Raw genomic sequence first — 27,478 nt, 5'->3', positions numbered from 1 at the left:
TTTATTTTTACATTTTTTTGCATTTTACTTTTTATAGATCTATGGGTTCTTTATTTTGTGTGCATTTAGTAAGCTTTGGTTTCAAAACTGAAACCTCATTCAATAGGCAAAAGTAAGCACAGTTTATGAATTCTTTACTACAAAACATAAAGGGCAAAACATTATATTATACAACATAATGGTATTATGACTTAATTTTTTTATATTTCAGATAAAATGCAATGAAAAGGAAAATGGTTTTATCAGTGAATAGAAGGCAGATATGCAAATATATCGGTTTTTTGAATCTGCATACAGCTGTTTTTAAAACAGGAAGTGTGAAAGAAAAGCCTGAATACTAAAAACATTGTTAAATATTTTATCTAACTTAATTTATCCATAGAAATTTTATTAATCAGCCCTCATACTTGTTTTTGTGTGTGCTCTCCTTTCAGGTGTTTTTCCCAGATGTTGAAAGAGCAGAATGGTTGAATAAGGTGGGTATTATAATCAAACTATTTAAAAAACAGCAGTGGAGAAATTTTCGGTCTGCACTAAAGATTTTAATTGTTGTTGAGCTGTTCTGATTTAAAAATAAATTATTACTGTACAACAGTGGACTGCCACTTTTTCACAATTTTTAAATTCATTCCATGGTGTGGTTCTAAACTTCACACAGGTTTACGCTAAATCAGCCTTTATATAAATTATTTTCTATGAATGTTTATTGATTTTTTATTTATTATTGGAAATTACTATACAATTAGGCAGTAATTGTACATACACATCAAATAGATATGAGCTGAACAAATATTTTTATGGACCTTTGCTTCTAGCTTTTTCGAGCTGTTAGACGCATACCTGCCAAGTGTCAAGACTTGACCCTTCTCCCGCCCTCCCCAGTGAGCATCAGATCTCCCACCTTTTACAGATTTTTTCCCGAAAAAATTATTCTAGGGAAAATCTACATTTAGCCTATTTTCTATTGTTAAAACAATAATTTCATTCCAAAGCGGCGGCGGTTGAACTTTCTATCGATGTTTCATGTTTAGAGAACACAATCTTAGTGCTTTCTGTGGATTTCCTAAACTCCCAATTAGTTCACAACATCTTCAATGTATTATCAACTGAAAGTATTGATTACTTATTGATTTTCCTTAATTTTTATTTACCAAGAACGGAGAAATATAGAATTTATTCAAATCGTTCGCACAGATTTTGTTAGTCAAATCTATCGTTTTCAAAGAAGTAAAAAAAAAGGAAAATATTCTGGTTAATCCATCTAAAAAACCCTTTGTGACATCCTTGTTGCCTTGCAGATGTTGTGTGATCCAGTAAATTTTGTAAATTTTGTACCATTTTGACCTCCTGAAATGAGTATTTTGAGATGAGAGCAACCATGTAAATTCACACATGGTCAAATTATTGAATTCACGCCGGCCTGATTTAGCCAAAATAAATATCATGATACATGTCTTATCACAAAAATAAGAAGCCTCCATCCATACAGCAGAATTTAAACCGGTAGATAATTCATTCTCACCAGACTAGAGGCAGGGTACTTAGATTTCGCTGTCAGCATCCCGCGTGAACTCTGATGCCTTTACGCACTATTTCCAGTCATTTTTCATTAAAACGATCCTCTCATGTGCTGTAATTATCCTCTCTGGAACTTTCATGTCAAGTTTTCTAATCATCTTTCTTTACTATGGTGGCCGATTGCTGCCGTTCGATTTCTTTATTTTCTTAGAGGAAAAATCTATTTTTTTTTCATTCAAAAGCAAAATAAATTGTAAAACAAAAAGAATTTAAAAGCGAAAAAAGATGTTAAATGCAAACTAAATTGTAAAACCAAAACAATTTCAAAGCGAAATCAAAGTTATAACCAAAATGAATTGTTAAACAAAGTATTCTGAAAGTGAAATCAAATCTAAAAGCAAACTAGATTGTAAAACAAAAACAATTTGAAAACGCAATCAATGTTAAAAGCAAAATGATTGTAAAATCTCGTCGGCCTATTGCTGCCATAGTATCCCATGGTGCACATCGGCCCTAAGCATAATAAAAAGCAAGGAGTACAGACTTTATTCTTCTAAACAGATCTTAGAGATCTGTCCTATTGGGCCTTGTTTTTGTCCCTAGAGAAACATTGCAAGGGAGCAAGACAACAAAAACCCCTCACGTGTGTTTGTTTTGTAAGGGAAGTTAGCTGACTTAATAAGCCTCTACTGTGCAGAAATTTTTGCTCAAAGAAGAAATGATGTCAGCACAGTACCTCTGTTCAGCAATTCAGAGCATCAAATTTATTTTCCGTACACTTTCAACTAACCTGGCAGTCCATTTTAATACAAATCAAGTGTTTTATACTAATTTTTATGGTGAATCTACAGATGATCGTCCAACTTTGGCCATTTATCAACGACATGGTTGTCAAGATAATGAAGGAAACTGTGGAGCCAGAGATTCAAAAAAATGTCCCTGGATTTCTCAAGTCCATTCACTTTGCAGAAATCTCCCTTGGAAATCAGGTTACCAATTTGTGTTCTATTTTTAAATGTTTTATCATTATATCCCCAAGGATAAGAAGGAGATTTTTAAAACTATCTTACTTTTGACATTCTGACATATTCATGCTTGCTCACAAGGAAATTCTTTTCATTGAGTTGAATGATTTGTTTCTTATGCACATCTGCTTCATATTAATAGAAAAGTAAAACTAAAATTGTGATTCCAAAATACCCACAAAATGTATAGGTGAGAAATGTTTATTTTATGATTTTTGTTTCCCAGCCCCCTCGTATAGGAGGTATCAAGACCTACACCCGAAATGTCAAGCGCTCTGAGATCATCATGGACGTGGACCTGATGTATGTTCTGTGGTATATACAGTACTTCATACCCCCATTCCTAGTAATAATACAAATCCTTATATTTTTACATTGTCTTAGACATGAATGACATTTGTTTTGTAGACTTGATTCTTATATTACTTGGTGCAACGTTGGTCCTAAGCATTGTTACTATTTTTCTGTATTCAAGATATGCTGGTGATGCTGATATCCAGCTGTCAGTCAAGGGAATATCTGTTGGAATAGAGGACCTGCAGGTTGGCTAAAGCTTTTGAAAGGAAAACATAGAAGGCAGTGCCTGGTTATTCATTTTAAGGCTTTTTTGTACATATACCTACAGTATTTTCTAAAACATTTCAAATCAGGTTGCACTTGCAGAATGGCAGAATCCATGTGTCATAAAACTGGTATTGCCTCATGGATATCAAATACACAAACAAATATGCACAAATAAAAACAAAGCCACTGTTGGAAGGTTGTAGCATTCTTGTTCATGTGCCTTGTAACATTTAACCAGCGCTCGGAGACCAGGAATTAGCCATTTATGCATAACCCATGACCAATGCAGGAAAGTACTCATGGATTCATGAGTGCAACCTCATTTGAGGTGCATGTAAGAAAGAGCAGATTATTAAGCATAGACATGCCAATTCCCCCTTCAGAATATATAGTAAATTTGGTTCTTGTCTTGCCCAAAGCTCATAGCTCATAACTCACATACTTACAATCACTCTAGATCTCAAGTGCGGATTTTTCACCTGTTACCCTGGTGAATATCAACTGGTTATTTATTTATGTATCCCTGTGCCCCTGATAATAACTATTGGCCAAAAATGGGATTTTATTTGCTATTTCCTAGTTTCCTGTTTTTTTTCTGAAACTTTTCACCATTGTTCTAAATATCACTGTGAGTTGGAGAAGGTGATGTAACAGGTCTATATGAAATAGGCTAATAAATATTGGCTTTTATCCCCAGCTCCGTGGAACACTGAGAGTGATCATGAGTCCACTTGTCCCAAGTGCTCCTCTTGTTGGTGGAATATCTGTTTTCTTCCTTAACAGGCCTGTAAGTAGTCCAATAACAGTTAGTAAAAAAGGGCTACTTATGATTGGCTGAGAACAATCTGTTAAGAGTATGAAGTTGTCAGTAGATCTGGGGTCTCTTTACACAAAAATTCATGCCTTTTTAATTTTGAGTTTGGTTTAATGTTGTAACTATCATAAGAAAACCCCTGATTTCTGTAGGCTGTAGGTTAGACACTCAGTAATTTAGCTTACATGTACTGTAGGTATTAGATTTTTTTTATTTGGTGAGAAAACCTGGTTTCTCTATACGGATGCAGAGAAGTGGGGCTAGCAGGAAAGGGTGAATAACCTCCCTCCCCCCAACACACTTTTTTGTCAACTATATAGCTGATCTCGCTCCTCTTTGTTCAAAATTTTAACCAATATAGCCAACTCCATGTTTTCTCTGCAAAAAAAAAATCCAATGCCAGTAGGCTATCTGTAATAACAATATCCAAACTTGACAAAAGATATAAGAGTATGTTGCTTGACCAGAGATTTAGCCACAGGTATACTATCATATTCCTCTAAATACGGAATGATTCACATGCAAACTAATTGAGAAACTGCATGGTTTGTTTACTTTTAGGACATTGACTTTGATCTGACGAATCTGCTGAATATCCTTGACATTCCTGGGCTCAGGTAAACAATGCATTTCTTGGCCATGAATCACAGTAAAATTCAATCTATGCTACAACTACATAAAATAGCTCAATAATTTTTAAAAAAATCAAATGACACAGGCAAAATTGAAAATGATAGAAAGAAAGTTGAATTTTTTTTAATGATGAGAGTTTTGAATATTCAAAAAAAAAAAAATTAAATACAGGTTTTCTTAGTGAACGGTAAGCACATTTGCTGCGCTATGCTACCTTCAGCCGTCCTTTCTTATGTACCCTAAGCTCAAAAAGCTCAGCCATCATTCTAAGGGATAAATAGTATAGCATCTAAGTAATGTGATTAGGAAGGAACTATAGGGCGCAGCCAAACAAAATCTAACACAATTGTGACTAGGTACAGAAGTTAAAGAAATTAAAGGTGATAGGCAATTTTGCTGATGGACATAATTATAAATTGCAGAAATCATGGCTAGATTTCCTCGTTGATATTTCCTTTTTTCATAGTGACATCCTGCGTGGAGTGGTTGGGGATGTCGTGGCATCATTTGTAGTCCTGCCTAACAGGATCTGTATCCCACTGACTGATGTTGATCCCTACAAGCTGAAATACCCACTTCCAGACGTAAGCACAGTGTCAAGCCCATTAGGCAGATGATTATCATTCATTTTGTAAAGCCGAGTTTCCACTTGGCGAAAGCACAACCTCAACAGTATTTTTTAAACATTTATATGTAAGGAAAAAAAGAACCTTTCAGGGAAGGTGGTCCATTCCATCTAAGGTACCAATGCAGTATATACCGTATATGCAGCTATTTACATTTTTTCTAAAATGTGGTTTCCGTGAACCCTCTGGATCTCTTACTGCTCCTGTTGTTTACTAAAACCTTTATTACTTCATATTTTGGTGTCGCATCCTTGACCTTCTTCTGCAATCGTCCTAATCCACTTGCGCCTTCAGTGACCCATTGTTAGACCTCATCACATGCGTACTAAGTAAATGATTTTCCGTTTGATCAGGGTGTGCTTCGTATAGAAGTGACAGAAGCCAAGGACCTGGTGGCTAAAGACATTGCCGTATTCAAGAAGGGCACATCAGACCCCTATGCCATGGTCAAAGGTAATGAAGAACTCAAGCCTTTATGTTTACAGAATAATATACTGTAATACCTCAGGATAGCTGTTGTCCAATATTATAAAAGCCATACTTTGACAGGTCTGAGTTTGTGTGTGCAGTCTTTTTCCTCACTTCACCATAAAGCTTGGAACCTATTATCCTGGTTATTAAGCTTTGAAATGCTAGAATTTAATCAAACCAAGATAAGCTAATGCTAGGATAAACATTGAGACCTTCCCGATCCTGAATTTCGTGCTCAAATTCAACAAGACTCTCATTATCTGGAAACACCCCATTGTCACAACTCTTACCTTTTTTCTTCTATACTACTGTATGTAGCGAGCTACTTGAGTTGTCTTATGGATATTTTTCCGCAGTTGGAGCACAAACCTTCAGGACCGAAACCAAGAAAGAGACTCTCAACCCTAAATGGAATGAGGTGTTTGAGGTAGGCCCACCTGTTCTAGTCAAAGACCTAGCGTTTGATATTATCGAATCGTTCCCAGGAAAATCTCCAAAAACCTCGTAATTGCATAAGCAAAGACTTTTATTTGAAAACCACACTAGCCCTCATTAATCAGGTGTTCTTATTGAACATGCTAGAATTAACAGGGAATGTGTGATGTTTTCTTTCATCGGGTTTGAGAAAACTATGTTTGATAACGGTGTCCTAACAGCGAAATACCACTGTACCATCCCCCATGTTAAATTCATATGGAATTGTACTTTAATCCTAATTCCCTTTGTCATGATGGTATTGTACCAGGTGTTTGTCGATAACAGCCAAGGCCAGAAAATCAAGATCCAGTTATTTGATGAGGACAGGGCGTCTGATGACGAGGCGTTGGGCTCTGTGGAAGCTGATATTAGTACTGTGGTACAGCAAGGCAGTGCTGACCTGTGGCTGCCGCTTGAGAATGTGGCAAGTGGCCAAATCAACCTTCATTGTACCTGGTACACATTCACCAACAGTCCTGATGACCTTTTACCAGTAAGTTGAAATACTGAATTTGCCTGGCTTCTTTGACACTTCTCCTGGTAACTCAATTCTAGTTACAACTATCTTTTTTAAATCCTTCTAGAATTGTTGTTAACTTTTCTAATGGGAGCATGCATCAACATTCCTTTTCGAATGCTACAACATAATTGAAATCATCCTAGTGAAAATAAGAAATATTTCAAATTATTATACTGTAAGCATCAGCATTCAGTGTGTTAGCTCCAGTCACAAACCAAGGTAGTCACTTACAAGCCGAGGTATTCTCCTACAAGTCGAGGTAGTCACTTAAAAGCCGAGGTATTGTAAGCACTTACAAGCCGAGGTAGTGACTTACAAGCCGAGGTAGTCCCTTACAAGCCGAGGTAATTACTTACAAGAGCTTTGACTTCAGTGATAACCTATAAATGATTTATTTCCACAGCCCGAGAAAGCAGTCCAAGGCGAAGAGATGTTGGCAACGTCAGCCCTTTTTGTTAAACTAGACTCTGCTAAAAATCTTCCTGTAAGTTGACCCAAGTGACAATTCTTTGATGTTATGTTACTCAAAATGACTTGTGTGGTCATGCTAATATTACTGTTGTGCCAGGTTACCAACGCTGCTCGCGGCACCACCAGCGCATTTTGTAAATTGACAGTTGGTAATAAGACAAAGAACAGTAAGGTAACGTGGTTATGTCTTGTTTTCAAACCAAATTATACGTTAATCGAAGCACTTTCTCGTTCGACCATGCAGGGAGTACCTGGAAAGCCCACTCGGTCTCTAAGCATGATCTCAAGCTATTCCTGACATCAGTTAATACATTCCTCGATATGTTTAAGGCCTGTGTAAATAGCGCCAACATCGGCCAGCATTTCCTTACACAGTATAGCACAGTTGACCACAAGAGAAAGGAAATACTGGTGAACTACTTTACGGCATCTCCCAACATGGTGCATGAACAGCGCAAGCATTACAGGACCAAGCAGTGTTTCTGACACAAATGCTGGATGTTTCTGCCATAAATGCTGCCGCTGATCGCATGGGACTTTACTGTTGGCTCTCAACCCTTTTTTTACATTGCTTTGTTCAAAAGTTGACTAACTATTTGATCTCAGACCATCACAGATTCTATCAGTCCAGTTTGGGAGGAACCATTCAGGTTCTTGATCCACGATCCCAAATACCAAGAACTGAACATTGAGGTACTATTTGCATTTTTTTTCACTTTATTTTTGAGTTATTTGCACCACGCATCGTAAGGCGGTCAGATAAGATTTCATTTAAGATTGATTGTAAAATACATCCTACATTTTGACTAGCTGCAATAGCGCACATTGTCCTCCCGCAAGCCTGGGTTTGTTCTGTATATGCTGATTCTGGTTTGTTCTGTTTATACTGACACTGGTTCTGTGTATGTTGATGATGTGTTCGATTCACCAAAGACTGGAATTCGACTCTGCCAAATTTCCGTCCTTAATAAGACGTCTTCAGGGCAGACTGAAGAAGCTTGTAACGATTTACCTTCTTCAGTCTGCCCTGAAAAGGTCTTATTAAAGACGATAATTTGGCAGAGTCGAATTCCAGTTTTTGGTGTATTGTATTCATTCTTCTACTGAACCAGTGTGTTTTTTTTTTATTGATGATGTGTTCAATGTAGGTATGCGGGTACTGGTTTGTTCTGTTATATGCTAACAAACCAGTTCTGTTTGATACTGGTTTGTACTGGTTGACAGGGGCTCATTTTGTTCATAGGTGTTTGATAGCGAGAAGGAGAAGTCCATCGGCAAGCTGGATGTACCACTGTCCAGCATACTGCAAGACGAGGATATGACGTTTGAGCAGCCTTTCCCGCTCAAAGACTCCGGCCACAACAGCACGCTAACCTGTCAGTTTATACTCAAGGTATGTGTCAATATGCAGTCTAAGTGTGTTGCAGTCAACCGCCATTTTGTCATCCTAGCAAAAACGCCAAGTGTCTGAGCATCCATTTCCAACAGCAACTTTAGGGAGCCATTGCGATTGGGTATTAGCTTTTGTTTGCAGATGGTTATTTCGAGTTCTCATCAAATCTTTTAATAATAAAGAATCATTTGTGTGGCTTGGCAGAGATTGTTATGATGTGACTAGGAGGATAGCGACAGTAGAAAACATTGGAGTAAATTTGAGAATGAGAATGGGAATGTGTTTTCGATGGAAAATTTAACCGTTTTCCACCAAACTACCAAATTGAGGTTGTAAAGGTTTTGTAGAAATACGTTATTTGACTTTATTTTTCCACGCTTTATTTCTGTCTCTCCTCTATTGCTGGATTGTTGAGTGAACCGCGGCCCACGGAAAACTACTGACCTTAGCCCTTTAAGTGATTTTTACCTTTGTCTTCGTGTGAAGGCGCTTGTGACCCGTGAGGACGACACTTCAGACGAAGAAGATGCAGCCGAGGCTGCCGATACGGAACAGCTGATACCAAGCAAGGACAATAGTGGGTCAGTGACACGTCTTCTAAACCTTCTTTTGTACAGTGTTACTACACGTTTCCTTCAGTCTTTCTCATTGTGTGATAACAGAAAAAATAACTACCCCATGAACTTTCAGGGGTCGGGTGTCTTTTAGTGCTACTTTCTAGATGAACACCATATTGAGGGAAGGTGTCCTCTAACCTCCCTTGGGCGGGGGGGAGGGGGAGGGACTATGGAGCGCACAATTACAGTTACTGACTCCCTACAACTCAAAACTCTCGGGCACATTACTATATTTTAGAGTCTTCTAAGAAAATCCCCTTAGGACTTTTTCTGGGACTGCATAATTACAATTAACTCCCTGTAACTCAAGCCTTATAGGGTACATTACACTGTATCATATTTGTCCCTTGCCTTGATGTTGTATGGTAAATTGATAGGCTGCGAACGGCAAAACACTTTGTTTGCTCAACCAACCCACTACCAGAAATTAATAAAAAAAACCCGTTGTCTAAACAAGTAAATATTGTAACCGTAACAAAACCATCATCTTCAACTCATCTGTACTCACTAAATTTCCGTCTCGACGTGTTGTACACCCTTGTACGCACATGGTCATTGTTCTCAGGATTCTATGATAAATATGGACTCCATGTTGCATTGTGAATAATTGCGTTGATTTTCTATGCACAGCGAGAAGACAACCGTCAGAAAGAGAAAGACAGAGCCTAAGGAAAAGATTGAAAGGTGTGCTACAGTGAGGCCCGTTTATTGAAACATTTTGCCGCAATTCTTTTTTTACGCACTCAGGTCAACCTAAGCTAGGACGCAACAAAATTGGATTTCAAATAGCAAATGGCTGTAAATATTTTCGAGCAAGTTCTCACAATGTTCTGCACGTATTGAGCTAAAACATTCATCATTTTAGTCATCTGAAGTGTCGTAATACAACAGGCCTGTTTCCCAGACATCAATATGCTGACGCTGGCTCGCACTGCTATACGCCTAGCCCTCACACCTAGCCCTGTTGACGTTTTCTCACGCTATACGTCTGTTTCAGGACTGTCACAGGAGATGTCTATCTTACCATTCGCTACGACTCACAGGGCAGCAAGCTCATCGTCACAGACATGAAAGCTAGGTATGTCTTCTCGTCCGAGCACATTCAACTCATCTATTGAAAAAAGCATCCCGCTTCCTCCCCTTTCTATTCTCATGACCCCCCCACCCCCACCCCACCCCGTCTAGAGCCTCGTTTTCTCGGTTCCACAAGATAGACTTTTATCACGGAACAATTCACCCAGCCTAACGATACATTTCTCCCAAGAGTAAAGCAGGAAAAAGGTGATAAAAAGCCGAACGAATAATGTAGAGCGGACCTGGTACAGAATGAGCATGGAAATGTTGGGGATTAGAGTTGAGGGGTAGATTTTTGTTGTTGATTTTTTATCGGGTCTCCATCGAACTACCCATGAGCTTTCAGGGGTAGGGTGCCTTTCAGTGCTAACTTTCTCCGCCTACTTCAAGTCAATCTCCCCCTCAGACCTCGCTAATCACCCCCTCAGACCTCGCTAATCACCCCCTCAGAAATCGCTAATCACCCCCTCAGACCTCGCTAATCACCCCCTCAGAAATCGCTAATCACCCCCTCAGACCTCGCTAATCACCCCCTCAGAAATCGCTAATTCCCCCCTCATACCTCGCTAATCACCCCTCGGACCTCGCTAATCACCCCCTCAGACCTCGCTAATCACCCCCTCAGAAATCGCTAATCACCCCCTCAGACCTCGCTAATCACCCCCTCAGAAATCGCTAATTCCCCCCTCATACCTCGCTAATCCCCCCTCATACCTCGCTAATCACCCCTCAGACCTCGCTAATCACCCCCTCAGAAATCGCTAATTCCCCCCTCATACCTCGCTAATCACCCCTCAGACCTCGCTAATCACCCCCTCAGAAATCGCTAATTCCCCCCTCATACCTCGCTAATCACCCCTCAGACCTCGCTAATCACCCCCTCAGACCTCGCTAATCACCCCCTCAGAAATCGCTAATCACCCCCTCAGACCTCGCTAATCACCCCCTCAGAAATCGCTAATCACCCCCTCAGACCTCGCTAATCACCCCCTCAGAAATCGCTAATTCCCCCCTCATACCTCGCTAATCACCCCTCGGACCTCGCTAATCACCCCCTCAGACCTCGCTAATCACCCCCTCAGAAATCGCTAATCACCCCCTCAGACCTCGCTAATCACCCCCTCAGAAATCGCTAATTCCCCCCTCATACCTCGCTAATCCCCCCTCATACCTCGCTAATCACCCCTCAGACCTCGCTAATCACCCCCTCAGAAATCGCTAATTCCCCCCTCATACCTCGCTAATCACCCCTCAGACCTCGCTAATCACCCCCTCAGAAATCGCTAATTCCCCCCTCATACCTCGCTAATCACCCCTCAGACCTCGCTAATCTCCCCCTCAGACCTCGCTAATCACCCCCTCAGACCTCGCTAATCACCCCTCAGACCTCGCTAATCACCCCTCAGACCTCGCTAATCACCCCCTTAGGCCTCGCTAATCTCCCCCTCAGACCTCGCTAATCTCCCCCTCAGACCTCGCTAATCACCACTCAGACCTCGCTAATCTCCCCTCAGACCTCGCTCCCCCTCAGACCTCGCTAATCTCCCCCTCAGACCTCGCTAATCACCCCCTCAGACCTCGCTAATCTCCCCCTCAGACCTCGCTAATCTCCCCTCAGACCTCGCTTTTCACCCCCTCAGACCTCGCTAATCTCCCCTCAGACCTCGCTAATCACCCCCTCAGACCTCGCTAATCACCCGTCAGACATCGCTATTCACCCCTCAGGTCTCGCTAATCTCCCCCTCAGACCTCGCTAATCTCCCCCTCAGACCTCGCTAATCTCCACCTCAGACCTCGCTAATCTCCCCCTCAGACCTCGCTTATCACCCCCTCAGACCTCGCTAATCACCCCTCAGACCTCGCTAATCACCCCTCAGACCTCGCTAATCACCCCTCAGACCTCGCTAATCTCCCCCTCAGACCTCGCTAATCTCCCCCTCGGACCTTGTTAATCTCCCCATCAGACCTCGCTAATCACCCCCTCAGACCTCGCTAATCACCCCCTCAGACCTCGCTAATCACCCCCTCAGAACTCGCTGATCACCCCCTCAGACCTCGCTCATCACCCCTTCACACCTCGCTAATCTCCCCCTCAGACCTCGCTAATCTCCCCCTCAGACCTCGCTAATCTCCCCCTCAGACCTCGCTAATCTCCCCCTCAGACCTCGCTAATCACCCCCTCAGACCTCGCTTATCTTCCCCCTCAGACCTCGCTTATCACCCCCTCAGACCTCGCTTATCACCGCCTCAGACCTCGCTTATCACCGCCTTAGACCTCGCTTATCACCCCCTCAGACCTCGCTAATCACCCCCTCAGACCTCGCTAATCACCCCCTCAGACCTCGCTAATCTCCCCCTCAGACCTCGCTAATCTCCCCTCAGACCTCGCTAATCTCCCCTCAGACCTCGCTTATCACCCCCTCAGACCTCGCTAATCTCCCCTCAGACCTCGCTAATCACCCCCTCAGACCTCGCTAATCACCCCTCAGACCTCGCTAATCTCCCCCTCAGACCTCGCTAATAACCCCCTTAGACCTCGCTAATCTTCCCCTCAGACCTCGCTAATCTCCCCCTCAGACCTCCCTAATCACCCCTTAGACCTCGCTAATCACCCCTCAGACCTCGCTAATCTCCCCCTCAGACCTCGCTAATCTCCCCCTCAGACCTCGCTAACCTCCCCTCAGACCTCGCTAATCTCCCCCTCAGACCTCGTTAATCACCCCCTCAGACCTCGCTAATCACCCCCTCAGACCTCGCTGATCACCCCCTCAGACCTCGCTCATCACCCCTTCAGACCTCGCTAATCTCCCCCTCAGACCTCGCTAATCACCCCCTCAGACCTCGCTAATCTCCCCCTCAGACCTCAATGATGGTTTCCATGGCTTTTTGTTGTCTTGCCCAGGGATCTGATGCCATGTGACTCGGACGGACTAGCGGACCCCTACATGCGGTCTTATGTCCTGCCGGACAAATCCAAAAGCAACAGACGCCGCACAGACATTGCTAAGAACACCCTTAGTCCATCTTTTGACGAGAAGTGAGTATTGTGGCTACAATGTACATTACAAAGCTTATCATCTTTTGTAAGCGTCACAGTACTATTAACTCATTTTCTCGCGTTGTGTCTCAGACGCAATTTTGATACATGCGTGGCATGTGTCTTTTCCGAAAATGATAAAATGTTTTACTGATAAAATGTTTTAATGATAAAAAGTTTTGTCTTGTGCGCATTTATGATAATGTGTCTTATCTTTCTCATGCGCCTTACGATAATATGTCTCATGTTTATTATGCACACCTTATTATATAACGTGTCTCATGTCTCATTCGTACTCGTGATATCATGTGCCTCATGTTTATGTAAACTCAGTATATAATGTGCCCCATGTCTCTTGTACACTCTTTATATAACGTGTCTCATGTACTCTCATGATATGTGTCTCATGTCTCATTTTCACTTATTATATAACGTGTCTCATGTACTCTCGTGATATAACGTGTCCAATGTCTCATTTTCACTTATTATATAACGTGCCTCGTGTACTCTTATGATATAATATGTCTCATGTCTCATGTACACTTATTATATAACGTGTCTCATTTACTCTCATTATATAATGTGTCTCATGTCTCTCTACGCTGATCAGATTTGAGTGGATGATCCCTGAGGCTCAGCTCAAGGATCGCACTCTTGATGTCACCGTCAAGAATGACGTGTCATTCTTCTCCAAGAGCAAGACTTCTATGGGCCAGGTGAGGAATTACTCTCTTTATCTGTGCATTTGTTTATCGTGATAGTTTCTCTATACAATTTGTTTAAATACTGTTTTCTCAATCGGGATTCGTTCTAGCAATGTGGGCATTTTATTTTTTTCTAGGCAGCCATTATGAGTCCATTATGAGTCCATTATGAGTCCATTATGAGTCCATTATGAGTCCATTATGAGTCCATTATGAGTCCATTATGAGTCCATTATGAGTCCATTATGAGTCCATTATGGGTCCATTATGGGTCCATTATGAGTCCATTATGGGTCCATTATGGGTCCATTATGGGTCCATTATGGGTCCATTATGAGTCCATTATGAGTCCATTATGAGTCCATTATGAGTCCATTATGAGTCCATTATGAGTCCATTATGGGTCCATTATGGGTCCATTATGGGTCCATTATGGGTCCATTATGAGTCCATTATGGGTCCATTATGAGTCCATTATGGGTCCATTATGAGTCCATTATGAGTCCATTATGGGTCCATTATGGGTCCATTGCGGGTCCATTGCGGGTCCATTGCGGGTCCATTGTGGGTCCATTGTGGGTCCATTATGGGTCCATTATGGGTCCATTATGGGTCCATTATGGGTCCATTATGGGTCCATTATGGGTCCATTATGGGTCCATTATGGGTCCATTATGGGTCCATTATGGGTCCATTATGGGTCCATTATGGGTCCATTATGGGTCCATTATGGGTCCATTATGGGTCCATTATGGGTCCATTATGGGTCCATTATGAGTCCATTATGAGTCCATTTTGAGTCCATTTTGAGTCCATTATGAGTCCATTATGAGTCCATTATGAGTCCATTTTGAGTCCATTTTGAGTCCATTTTGAGTCCATTTTGAGTCCATTTTGAGTCCATTATGAGTCCATTTTGAGTCCATTATGAGTCCATTATGAGTCTATGCTCTTCGTTTGTCAAAAGTATTGTGAAATATCCCCTTGTGTGATACCAACATAAGAAAATAAAACAACCGACTTTGTTCCTTTGCATGTATTTGCATTTGAAATCGTCCTTAAAAAGAACGGTCTCTCAACCTATCCCTTACGGCCCATAGTGTCGTCATAGTCCACTGTTTTCTTGTATAGCCGCTACACGCCCCGGTTATTGTTAACGATCCTTGCATTTTCAACAGGTTCTCATAGATTTGGGTAAATTGGACTTGAGCAAACCCATCTCCGCATGGTAAGCTTGGCGGGCTAAAAGCCAATGAAATATTTGCTCGAATCACGTGACTTATACTAAGAAGTCGCGTGGCTTTTTTGCAAAGTCGCGCTCGCCACGGCTTTCGGTGGCAAAAAAAACTTATTATGCGCTTGCAAATCAGCCAGGAAGTTTATAAGTTAGAAACTGCTGATTTTCATTGAAAGATCTTGTTTTTCCGTCGCTCTCTGGCTTATCTGACTTATTCTATGTTTGGCGTGACAGAGGAAAAAAAATGGCATGAAGTTTTCCAATTCTCAAGATTCAAGCTCAAGATTCCGCATAGAAGGAGCTCCTCTGACCAAAAGTTTAATTCCAAATTTTAAAGAAATTTAGAAGATATGAAATTTAGATATTAGCGAGCAAAGTTGGCTTAACCAAACTTTATTTTGGGAAAACTTGCCATTTTTTTGCTCTGTCTTTTGGCGTGAGTTGGCCACTCAAAAAGTCACGTGATTTATTGATGCAAATTACCTCTTAAAACCCACCCCCCTTCCCCCCTGGAAAAATGTACCTCTGAGATTGTGCCTTATAGGAAAATACACTTAGTATTCGTCTAGTCACATTTATTTGCTCCTGCTTGAGGTTTCATGTGTTATTTTTTCAGGTATATGTTGAGGGACGAGAAAGATGATGACTAAGCTGTGTGTACCGCGCTAGGTAGAAATTCCATCGCAACATTCGTATGCTGATCATTCAAGGACGAAGTCAGGTTTAAAACCTAACGTAAGGATATGAGTGATAACGTTAACGCTGACGTGACATTTTGAGTGGCGAATTCAAACCAAAATAAATACAGTTACGCCAGAAAGCGCAAATAAGAATTCTACAATGAAAATAAGCTTCTTCTCTCAAAGAAACGCGCGAATTTTCCACCCAAAAAGTCCCATGATTTCTTAGTGCTAGTTGCCTGTTTGCGCACGCTCATATCAGGTAGCAATGGTTGGGCCTGGGACTATATAAAGGAAACCATGGCCTTTCTCATCCCAGATCTTTCGCTTGAATTCAACCCTTCACATGTTCAGCCCATTAGAATCTCCAGCCCGAGTTCTTCTCGGTTTATTAATTCAAAATAGAGTTCGATTTCAAAATGGCCCATGGTCAAGAGTAAGAAGAACCTCTTAACGGATGCGCTGTGAGACCTCTTATCTCGCGCCCAAGTCCCGACCGTTGGCCATTATATACACAGCGTGAAAACCCTCCGAATCAGTCCCTCCGTATAATACCCTCGGAATCAGACCCTCAGAATCAGACCTTCCGTATAATACCCTCAGAATCAGACCTTCCGTATAATACCCTTAGAATCAGACCCTCAAAATCAGACTTTCCGTATAATACCCTTAGTATAATACCCTCAGAATCAGACCTGCAGAGTAGACATCTTAGGTGGTATAGCCTCGATGTTTCTATGCGCAGTGCAAGGAGTCTGTAGCGCAGGCTAAACGTGGGTATTTAAAACAAATAGAATTTGACGAAACCAGTCGTAACAAATAGCTTTTTTTTTTCTTTATTTAGGTAAAATCGCTTTATTAATTATTAGCAATTTTCAATTTGATATATATATGTATGTATTTTTAGGTTTCCTTGTCGTATAGAGTAATAATAATATTCAAAATAATTTAATAAATGGAATAATTTTAGTGCTCTTGTTTCCTATTGTCAGCACCGTAGTACGTTCTTGTCTTTCCCGCTTGTTCAAATTAAGCGAGGCGGCGATAATCCTAAACACCCTTCAAATAATATACCTAAGACTCCAGTTCATGCGCACTCAGCGCAGTGTTATTGGTGGTAAATACTGTTTTGGCGGGAACAGCCCATAATAGTATTTATTTTCTACTCGAATGGCGCGAGGAACATCGGCAAACGTCGTATTGTTCGCAACCTTTCGTCTCAGCCCGAACATCTCCCGAATGACCTGCTGCTTGTAGCGCTTCCATCGGTCGCTCTCGATAAAACTTCGGAACACTTCGCATCGTGTCGGAAACCTGTCGGAGAGCTGCTGGCACATTTTGACGCATCCGAGTCCGCGATCGTGCTTGAGGAGTACCGATCGTGGTACTAACACTATTTCCACCTATAAGTCAAGAAAAGGTGTCAGCGGCAACATACCGAACCCTTGAGAACCCGTAAGAACTCCAAGAAAGTTATCACCTCGTAAAAAATACTATACAAAGTTCTCGACCCATTAAAATACCAGGCAAAGTTCTCAACCAATAAAAATACCAGGCGTACTACCAACTATAAACAACGCTGTTTGATAATACTAGACTACCAAAACGCTGTTTGACCTTACCCTACCAGCACTTATAATACTAGACTTGCTGTTTGACCTTACTCTACCAGCACTTATAATACTAGACTTGCTGTTTGACCTTACCCTACCAGCACTTATAATACTAGACTTGCTGTTTGACCTTACCCTACCAGCTCTTATAATACTAGACTTGCTGTATGACCTTACCCTACCAGCACTTATAATACTAGACTATGACCTTACCCTACCAGCACTTATAATACTAGACTATGACCTTACACTATCAGCACTTATAATACTAGACTTGCTGTTTGACCTTACACTACCAGCACTTATAATATTAGACTTGCTGTTTGACCTTACCCTACCAGCACTTATAATACTAGACTTGCTGTATGACCTTACCCTATCAGCACTTATAATACTAGACTTGCTGTTTGACCTTACCCTACCAGCACTTATAATACTAGACTTGCTGTTTGACCTTACCCTACCAGCACTTATAATACTAGACTATGACCTTACCCTACCAGCACTTATAATACTAGACTTGCTGTATGACCTTACCCTACCAGCACTTATAATACTAGACTATGACCTTACCCTACCAGCACTTATAATACTAGACTTGTTGTATGACCTTACTCTACCAGCACTTATAATACTAGACTTGCTGTTTGACCTTACACTACCAGCACTTATAATATTAGACTAAGACCTTACCCTACCAGCACTTATAATACTAGACTTGCTGTATGACCTTACCCTACCAGCACTTATAATACTAGGCTATGACCTTACCCTACCAGCACTTATAATACTAGACTTGCTGTATGACCTTACCCTACCAGCACTTATAATACTAGACTTGCTGTATGACCTTACCCTACCAGCACTTATAATACTAGACTTGCTGTATGACCTTACCCTACCAGCACTTATAATACTAGACTTGCTGTATGACCTTACACTACCAGCACTTATAATACTAGACTTGCTGTATGACCTTACACTACCAGCACTTATAATACTAGACTTGCTGTTTGACCTTACACTACCAGCACTTATAATACTAGACTTGCTGTATGAGCTTACCCTTCCAGCACTTATAATACTAGACTTGCTCAAATCCTCGCCAACACCGAAGAAGTCTCCTTTCTTTAGCATCCTTAAGACAAGGAAAAGCCGCTTGGCCGTATCGTTTGGGCCGAGATCATAAGGTGGTCCCTCCCTCCCCCCCTCGTGTAGTGGGGGCAAGATGAACTTGGTGTCACTAAAAGGAAGTTTCCGGACGATGAGGTCCATTTCTCGGACGAGTCGACACTGTCCGGACTTGATGAAATGCACGAACTCGCATGGTTCGGTTGTGTTGCGTAGTATGACCTGAATTGGAAAGTTAAAAAGGGTGTGAGAAAAGTCTTCCATAAAACAAGATTTCCATAAAACAATAGTAGTTTGCGCGCAGATTTTGCTTTGGAAGACAAACATCTCTGTATTTTTCCCGAGAGCTTTTGAACACCCCCTCCCCTTACTGGAGTTTCAATTTTCTCGATTTACTTTTACAACTAACAACTGGCGGTTAGTGTTGTAGGAAGGACCACAGACAAGCTGTTAGTCTGCCTAGTCGTGTCGAAAACAATGAATTTATTCAAACTTTTTGTAATGTTTCTACAAGAAACAAGTTATATGAATATAGAGTACTACTTCAAGTGTTAGCTCTTTAGAGCAAAGATCAAGATGTCAGAACTTTATGGGCTATTTGCACTAAGTGAAAGCTTTCGTAAAGTCGGCCGTACAACAGCAGTAATTTTCGATAAAAATCATGCGATAGGCTGAGTCATTGTAGTCAGTCTATCTACGCTCCCAACAATGGCTTTTATTGCATGTTTACACCTGTTCAGTAAAGCTATCCTTTTTATAAGGGGGGCACCGGCCCCTTGCACCCCCCTGGATCCGAGACTGAATAAATATAACAGTGACATCAATCCATATCTCGTCAGAAAGCAAATCTTAGGGTTAACGTTAATATAAACGTCAATTTGCCATATTCATTCTTTGTCATTAAACATTTTCTCACGGGAACACTCGTCACGAGTGTAGGCGAGTGTTGTAAATAAGGGGGGAAAAAGAATTATTTGAATATTTTGCACTTTTGAGACATCCGCTAGACAATTATAAATACTTTTTCATTTCCCCAAAGAGAAGACAATCTTTCATGACAATCGAAATATTTTAAGATTGGTATAAATATTTTATATTTTGTCTTAACTTTTAATTTGCAAACAAAAGACCTCGCAAAGAAGAACTCATATATTCATAAAATGGACCCTTTCATCTTTTATTTTGAATATTTCCTTAATGTGAAAAATACATGATTTTTATCAAGGAACATGATTTGAAAATAACCGTTTTGTTTTGGTTCCATTCGAAACTCAAAAGAAACCATTTTTTTATTGCGTACCACGTTGGTGTAACTCAGCCTGCGTAGCAATCGTTTCTGTGGATTTTCAGCAAGGCTGAGGTGTAACGCAAGTATGTCCCATTTTCATTCTGACATGACTCAAAAATAAACTGAAGACCAACGGCCTCCGGAAATATTAAACTCTGCACTTCAAAATCGTCTATGAAATACATTTTGCTTTTAGCTTTTAATTGTTGGTGCGAGGTAACCGTACTTGTCACACCTTTTAAAGTAGCGACTAACTTTTATTATGTTAAGACTTTAACCCCTTCATGATTTCACTCAGAATCCAAAATTTTCTTCAATTAATGCCTCAATCCGTTGTTCGACTTTCTCATTTTTTTGGCATCGCTTGACTAATCTCAAATTTTTTTCACCCTTCAAATTTCAATGCTCAGCTCAGCAGTCGGCCAAAATTTTATTTCGCTAAGACCCTAGTTGGTCTTGTGACGAACTGAACGAGAATGTCAAAATGAGTTAGTAAAAGAAGATTTTGTACTTTGTAAATTTGTTTTGTTCTTTGCTCACTTAAAGTTGCCAAGATGGCATAAGATCAGCCTGCTTTTTTTTTACTTCTTTCAAAATAAAGGATCATTGAAGTGACAATCATGCTTTAGACAATATTGTCGTATTTCAGATCTTTTTATTCGAGTAGCTCCCGAGTCTCTAATCGTTTTTCCGAGTCTGCTGCGTAGGAAAGGCTTCTGTTGGGTTTCAGAATTATTGGGAGGTAGCGAAGATTACAGTCGCGCAGTCGCACTTTGTGTTCGCTCTCTACCTCTATCGAAACCCCGCAGAAAGCCGCAAGTGTGTTGGTAGTGGGGCTAAGTGAAATCACCTAGAAACCATGTCATATATCAGGTTATGAACATGAACATTTGTTTTTAGAAAGAACTGTCAAGTGATGGATGACACCATGCTAGTCTATTCTATACTCGTAACAATTTACAATTTCGCAAAAAAAAACGCAATTTTAACTTGGCTATTGTTTGGAATTCTTTGCCCATTTTAAACGCGTGTCATTGTTTCAGTCTTCTTTTAATAATCAGGGAAACAGTTTCAAGTTAATACCTTTAGTGTTTTTTGCTAAACTACCCGTTGCGGTGTTTTGTTATTCCACTGTTGTCCATTAGACCGTTTTATTTCGTGCCGCGGATCTTTCTCACGGATGTTGGCCAGGTTTTGTACACTTGGCAAACGCTTGTGTTTGCTGACGGATTTATTGAGCGATTTTTGTGTGCGATAATGGACGTGTTTTCACGGGAGCAAAGCAAGCAGGTGGTCACGGTGTTTGCAATATTCGAAATAATCCCTCGATTATGAACAAAAGTAACGATTTGCTTAATACAGAAATAGCATCAACAAAAAGGTTATTGGTTGTCTGAAAGCGCGCCTCGAAATGAGATCCGTAAAGTAATTATCATTTCCACGCGTTTAGATGTTTCGCTTGTTATTTACAGCATAAATAATTGAAGCAAATGAGAGTATTGAAAAACATTATTGCTGCTTATTTGCTTCTTCATTCTAACACAACTATGAAAAAAAAAGCAATTTTTCTACCTAACGAGCAAAATTGTGTTCATTCTAAACATTTCCCCTACCTTAACCTGTAGGAGTCTGCAAAGTTTTTATTCTTTTTTTTTTTCAGCTTTATTTCAAATCTACATTCATCTAATAGCATTAAATGAAAACACTAGCTTTTTTAAAAGATTTGTCCGTTTTTGGTTTTATTTTCACAGTCTCATCTCGTTTAAACTTTCCAGCAATGTATCCAAGTTCTACTACATTACTAGCTGTCTCTATTACTGCTCGTTGCAAACGATTTTCTGTAGTTGAAGACAGTGTTACTGCTCCGGTCTAGCCCTTGGCTTGTATCGGGATTGATTCGGTTCAGGTTTCTATCGTTCGCGCCACTTATCTTCGCCCAAATGGCTTCAAACATTCGCACAAATGCCTGCCTCAATTTCTTACTGAACAACACATAAATAAGCGGGTTCAACGTGCTGTTGATGTTCGGAAGAGTATACACGAACGTTATATTCACGAACATGAAAAATCCTGCAAGATTAGAATCGCCCTGAGGTTTGAAACATCCAGTACACCAAAAGGTCGCGAGAATAATGATAAATAGCGGCATCCAGCATAGGGTAAAAGCGCCAATGACTATTGCGAGAGTCTTGGCGGCCTTGATTTCGCGGCTTAGAGCCCTTCGCTGGGTGGTAGTATCCGAATGCGCGGGAACTGTTAATCTCCCTATAGCACGCCAGTGTCCTACAGCAACTCGGAAGACATACGAGTAAGCTAAAATGATCACTATCAGAGGCAGGAAGAAACCAAGTGCCGCTGCAAATGTGTAGAAATAAGGGTCAGGCTTAAAGCAGCCGTTAATGGTCTTCACTAGTGGTCCCTCTGGTGATGTCCAGTTTCTCAAACTGAGTGAGGCAACCACAAATGAGTACAGCCAAACTGTCACTACCATGGCTATTTTACCAGCTCTGTTGATCAGTTCCTGGTAGTTCAAAGGGTACTTGGTGGCCAGGAAGCGGTCGAGAGAGATAAGCGCAAGGTTCATGATAGACGCACAGCAACAAAACATGTCCGCCCAAATCCAAAACGCACACGCGCTCGCTCCGAGGCACCAATGTGTGTTATGTACTGTCTGGTGGATGCGGAATGGCAGTGAGAACAGGGCAACCATCAGGTCGCTCACTGCCAAGGACGCCACGATGTAATTGGTAAAGGCGTGAAGACTTGAAGTCAAAAAGACAGTCAAGCACACAGTCGCGTTTCCAAGAAGGGTAATGACGAAGATTACCGACAAGAATACCGTCTGGGCTACGTAAGAAGACTGCGTAGGCTGCCGGCAGAAATCTATAGCTGAACCAGTTGAACCATTCATTATCACGTTCAACGCCGCCATGGCCCTGCCAAGACTAGCGACCTTTTCTAGCAAACGAATTCACCGCAATTAGATCGGATCTCCGAGTAGATATAATTGGCTGAAGATCCCAGAGGAGAACACCGCGCCGCTAATCCCAGTCTTTTGTTGTTTCTCTCTTCGCATTCACACTCTATCATTTAGTTCAATAGCGCGTAAATTTGCTGCTTATCTCTGCCTTTGTTTTTGTTTTTTCTGTTGATGGTTGCCGGGATGTCCTTTTTTCAATTTCCTTTCGTGCGCACATCCGAGCCCAACTCTGCGAAATGGGTATTCAGGGTCTATCAGTTAAGATTGCTCACAATTTCAGACCCGCCAAGATTTCTTGATCTGTCTTAGCTGATGGATCGATTTGGTTACGTTATACACTGATTTCCCGCCGACGTAATTTTCACCCACAAAACATTTCATATTCATTTCTTGGACACATTAATGAGGGCGTCATGGCTTTCATTTAACCGGCCACTTTTTTCTCCATTCATCCGCGTAAACCCGATATCTTGTCGACCGACGCTTAAACTTGACAACAAGTTGAGGAAATGTTTGCATTGGTCGACAGCCATTTGATAGAAATGTATATAGATTATGCGAGGCCAAATTAATGCATTTGTTCCCACTGACAGTAAAAACGTGATTAGTATTTGTTTGAACTTATACGCCTGCATCATGTTGACGATACATGAATAAAACGTTCGATGCGCTATCTAGGTGTGAATGGTGTAGCGACAAGGGTTGGCTTGCTAAAGCCATACATAGCGGGGATGTGTCCGTTTACACCTGACGGCAAATACGATTACATTCCATACAAGTGTGACACGACTGCAGGTTGTGTACACATGAAATGCGCACAGGAAGGACATGCCTCGATGGAAGAGTGTGCCAGCTGAATGCCGCGAATCTCATAAGGACGCTCGAATGAACAAAACAGATTATATTATCCGGGCTCACGTCTATCCACGGAATGTAGATTTCCCGACTCGTTAATTGATTTTCTACCTCCTCTCCAATATATTATTTGATCATTTTTCTATTCATGACCTGGTATAGACTAATTGCTGATTGCCTTTCGGGGCAAAATTAAAAGATATGGATTTTCAAGATTTTTAATTTAATAATTTATACAAAAAATTGCATTTCTTTGTATCGGTCATATATCTGTGTCCTCTTCCATTCTCTTTAATTCTCTTTATCTTAGTTTTAAATTTAGAAACTTTTCTATCTAGATTATAATCATGATAATAATAATGATATTTTTAACATTTTTTCAGCCTTAATGAATTACAGGGTAATTGTAATTTGCATGGTAATTATCTGGGTACTCGGTTAGCTTGGGTGTAGCTCAGCGTCTTTGTACGACTCACCGTGTTATCTGGGTAGTCGGCTAGCTTGGACGTGACTCAGCGTCTACTCATGACTCACCGTAGTATCTGGGTACTCGGCTAGCTTGGAAGTAACTTAGCGTCTTTGTACGACTCACCGTGTTATCTGGGTAGTCGGCTAGCTTGGACGTGACTCAGCGTCTACTCATGACTCACCGTATTATCTGGGTACTCGGCTAGCTTGTGTGTAGCTCAGCGTCTTTGTACGACTCACCGTGTTATCTGGGTAGTCGGCTAGCTTGGACGTGACTCAGCGTCTACTCATAACTAACCGTATTATCTGGGTACTCGGCTAGCTCGGGCGTAACTCAGCGTCTTTGTATGACTAACCGTGTTATCTGGCTAGCTTGTGTGTTACTCAGCGTCTATTCATGACTCACCGTATTATCTGGGTACTCGGCTAGTGTAGATGTAGCAGTAGCCTTGTGTAATTCCTTCTCGTGATAGTCTTCAAACTCAGGGAGTGATCGCAAATGAGATATCCGTGCTTCCCAAGCTCTCTTGTAGCTATTTTTGAGGACCTGTAAATGTTCAAATAAAAACAATGGTGAAGTCTTTGATAAATTTTTCTTGGTCTATTTTAAAGGATTGCTTGGTCCATGTCACCCCCATACCCTCCACCCAGGCACGCACTTCCGTGACCAAACGATACTATGACTTGAAGCATCAAATCAAGTACCGTGAGGCTAATGTAATAAACAACACAAAGCCACCAAATGCAACAAGAGAGAATGATGAAGATGCTGGTGATGATGATGATGACGATGACGACGACGACGGCGACGACGACGATGATGATGATGATGATGATTATGTATAATTCTATTCTAGAAGGAATCAAAGAAGCTGGAAGGAGTGTTTTGGCACAAAAAAAAAAAAACATCATCAGTCTCCCCAGTGGTAAAACAAAAAATGTTAGAAGATTCACATGTTGTTGGCAAGACTTACTAAGATTCACATGTTGTTGGCAAGACTTACTATTGCTGTTTTCAATATTCTGCGAATTCTCGCCGACGATTTTTTACAACTTTTAAGTTTTCGGTTTAGCAGGTGTCAATTATTGGCGAGGATCCGCAGAATGATGAAAGCGCGGTAAATGTTTAAAAAGGCAAAAAAGGGTAAGATGCTGTGCTGGAGAGTTGCCGTCTAACCTCGTCAAAGCCTGGCTTGTCCAGCCGTAAGAACTCTGCTCTTCCTTTGCAGATGATAGTGGCTGTTCGCTTGATGTCGTGTAGTAAGGCGAGCTCGCCGAATGAGTCTCCGGCAAACATCTCACCAACAATCTACCACAAGATACAAAATGTCTTAAAGGGGCGATGTCACCCATGGCACATCAATACCGGGCACAGTTTAAGTGTCCTTAGCGCAACACTAAGGGTTAAAATTGTTTACTTCAAATGAGTTCGCACTCGAAAATCAATTGATCGTAACCCTAAGTGTTCCTTAGGTTTCAAAACAATAAGGAAAAAAGCTTGTCAGCCACACCGTTCTTGTTTTCAATTAATATTGGAAGGCACATAAAGTATTAAAATCATGAAATAAATATCCAAAAACAACGTTTTATACTTGATTTACAAAATTAAATCGAAAATATTGCACTGGCTCCCGTGTATCAGTCGATGGAAATGGATGATTTTTCACTTTTCTACGATGACAAAGTGGCGGCTGATAGAGGCATTCAATATAGCCTACAGATAGCCTACGTGCATTCGGTAATGATTTTGGTAATTAACGTACGGTAATAACCGAAGATTAAGCTTGCGTGTACCGGATGTACGCAGGCTAAGTGAAAGACGAACCTGGAAAACTAGAGCATTCTAGATTATGTACCCACATCCCAATGGATTCTAGGAATCCTGCCTTCTCTAAAGCTCCACATACAAAACTAGATGGTTTATTCTTTTTAACAAAACATCTAACAAGACTAGAACGAACATAATGCGTTACATGCTCAGTGATTTTTCCTGTCGTTTTATCTTCCTCCGCCACTTGTACCAATACTGCGCCACTCAGAATGAAATAGAGAGAGGAGATTCCTTTGTGACCTACAACACGTGCAACCAAATGTATTTATTGGGATTAGTTGCCAACAAAATGCCTGTAAACAAATCGATCTTTGGCATCCAACACAAGCAACCAGTTGTTTGTGGTTGCGATTTGTAAAATGCAATACTAGCATCCCGTTCCTAGCATTTGATGTGTTAATTGGTCACTTCCCTGGTCACTTTATGTAAGCCAAGTCCTACCATCGTACCTTGCTGTACAACAACCCTGCCGTCTTCAAACTGCTCGTAATACACCACCTTGGCCAGTCCTCGCCTCTCAAGCACAGAATATTTCTTGAACGCCTTGAGCTTATCGACCACCCCTCCTATAACTTTGATATCTTCAGACGTACGCAGCCAAGGCGGCTTTTTGAACAGGTTCTTGGCCTTGTCAGAGATGCTACCGCAATGTCGGACGTGAGACTTGAATGCTGCAATGAGATGCCGGTACATGACGGTCAGATTTGCAACTTTAAAGCACTTTACAACTTGTATTGTATTATTGTATTGTACGTAAAGGGACCGCTGGAACATTGACTTGTATTTCTTTGAATATTATGGATCAGCTCGCGTCTCGGTTATCGAAGCAACTGTACCAGTATATGTGACATCTACAAAATCAAATTTTATTTTGTAAGGCAATTAAAATCACTTTTTTGAAACTGTATGAAAAAGAGACCAGGCTTTCCTTGTGTATTTTGGACTGTGCATCCAAGCGAACATCAAATCATTTGTCCCTCGACTTTAAATTATTTGCCAATAATTAGATTTTTTCTATATTGGCAGCCTGAAAATGCCAAAACCGACTGCAATTTTTTAAAGAGATAAATTTAAAAAAAAAACAGCATTGTTATATTCTGTGTAGACTCTGATTAAAGTTCTAATTACCGTTAACGTTGAAAGTCAGTGTTTCAACTCCGCCCTCATTTTCCCGGCTGACCCTAAATGCTTTTGAGTCTTTATTCGCAACTTTCATACGAAGGCCCTTGGTCCAGCTATTCTGCACTTTAACAGCACCGGAAACTTTCTTGAACTTATGAATTGGTGGTAAATTGGCCTCATGTTTCGGCAAGAAGTTCATTTGAAAAGGCTTGAACTCCTCGTTATCGTCAAAATCGTCTTCGTCGGAAGAATATCCCATTATGAACGAGACCTTTTACAATTTTTCAGCTGCTTCAGTCGAAAAGCTTTCAAGAAAAGTGCGGCTTTGG

The 27,478-nt window shown here is 41.0% G+C and overlaps 3 protein-coding genes across 5 annotated transcripts in view; 1 reads left to right on the top strand and 2 right to left on the bottom strand.

The window, feature by feature from the left end:
* The window catches only part of LOC5504106 (extended synaptotagmin-2), a 21,215-nt gene extending 4,385 nt beyond the window's left edge, over positions 1-16,830 (top strand). For all 3 annotated transcript variants that reach the window (XM_048723021.1, XM_048723016.1, XM_048723024.1), the window contains exons 2-22: positions 435-476; positions 2,370-2,507; positions 2,770-2,846; positions 3,019-3,085; positions 3,805-3,894; positions 4,483-4,538; positions 5,021-5,138; positions 5,534-5,633; positions 6,008-6,078; positions 6,397-6,621; positions 7,052-7,132; positions 7,217-7,291; positions 7,726-7,812; positions 8,363-8,512; positions 8,999-9,093; positions 9,760-9,813; positions 10,127-10,207; positions 13,106-13,240; positions 13,851-13,956; positions 15,123-15,172; positions 15,798-16,830. In XM_048723021.1, coding sequence (XP_048578978.1) covers positions 435-476; positions 2,370-2,507; positions 2,770-2,846; positions 3,019-3,085; positions 3,805-3,894; positions 4,483-4,538; positions 5,021-5,138; positions 5,534-5,633; positions 6,008-6,078; positions 6,397-6,621; positions 7,052-7,132; positions 7,217-7,291; positions 7,726-7,812; positions 8,363-8,512; positions 8,999-9,093; positions 9,760-9,813; positions 10,127-10,207; positions 13,106-13,240; positions 13,851-13,956; positions 15,123-15,172; positions 15,798-15,831 — 1,932 coding nt within the window. In that variant the 3' untranslated portion in view covers positions 15,832-16,830. The remainder of the gene's footprint in view (positions 1-434; positions 477-2,369; positions 2,508-2,769; positions 2,847-3,018; positions 3,086-3,804; positions 3,895-4,482; positions 4,539-5,020; positions 5,139-5,533; positions 5,634-6,007; positions 6,079-6,396; positions 6,622-7,051; positions 7,133-7,216; positions 7,292-7,725; positions 7,813-8,362; positions 8,513-8,998; positions 9,094-9,759; positions 9,814-10,126; positions 10,208-13,105; positions 13,241-13,850; positions 13,957-15,122; positions 15,173-15,797) is intronic.
* LOC5504098 lies at positions 16,762-27,478 on the bottom strand. The gene is made up of 7 exons (XM_001624990.3): positions 27,156-27,478; positions 26,477-26,698; positions 26,170-26,267; positions 25,374-25,505; positions 24,603-24,743; positions 18,540-18,827; positions 16,762-17,264 (listed from the first exon to the last, which is right to left on the bottom strand). Exons 1-7 carry the CDS (start codon positions 27,406-27,408, stop codon positions 16,959-16,961), a joined length of 1,440 nt encoding a protein of 479 aa, XP_001625040.2. The 5' UTR covers positions 27,409-27,478; the 3' UTR covers positions 16,762-16,958.
* LOC5504107 (octopamine receptor) lies at positions 21,537-24,294 on the bottom strand. Its single transcript, XM_032372373.2, has one exon. The coding sequence runs from the start codon at positions 22,823-22,825 to the stop codon at positions 21,695-21,697; it is 1,131 nt and encodes a 376-aa protein (XP_032228264.1). The 5' UTR covers positions 22,826-24,294; the 3' UTR covers positions 21,537-21,694.

Source organism: Nematostella vectensis, chromosome 2, assembly GCF_932526225.1.
Source record: "Nematostella vectensis chromosome 2, jaNemVect1.1, whole genome shotgun sequence".
Lineage (NCBI taxonomy): Eukaryota > Metazoa > Cnidaria > Anthozoa > Actiniaria > Edwardsiidae > Nematostella > Nematostella vectensis.
Note: the sequence above shows the minus strand (reverse complement) of the source record. Positions and strands in the feature narration are given on the sequence as shown.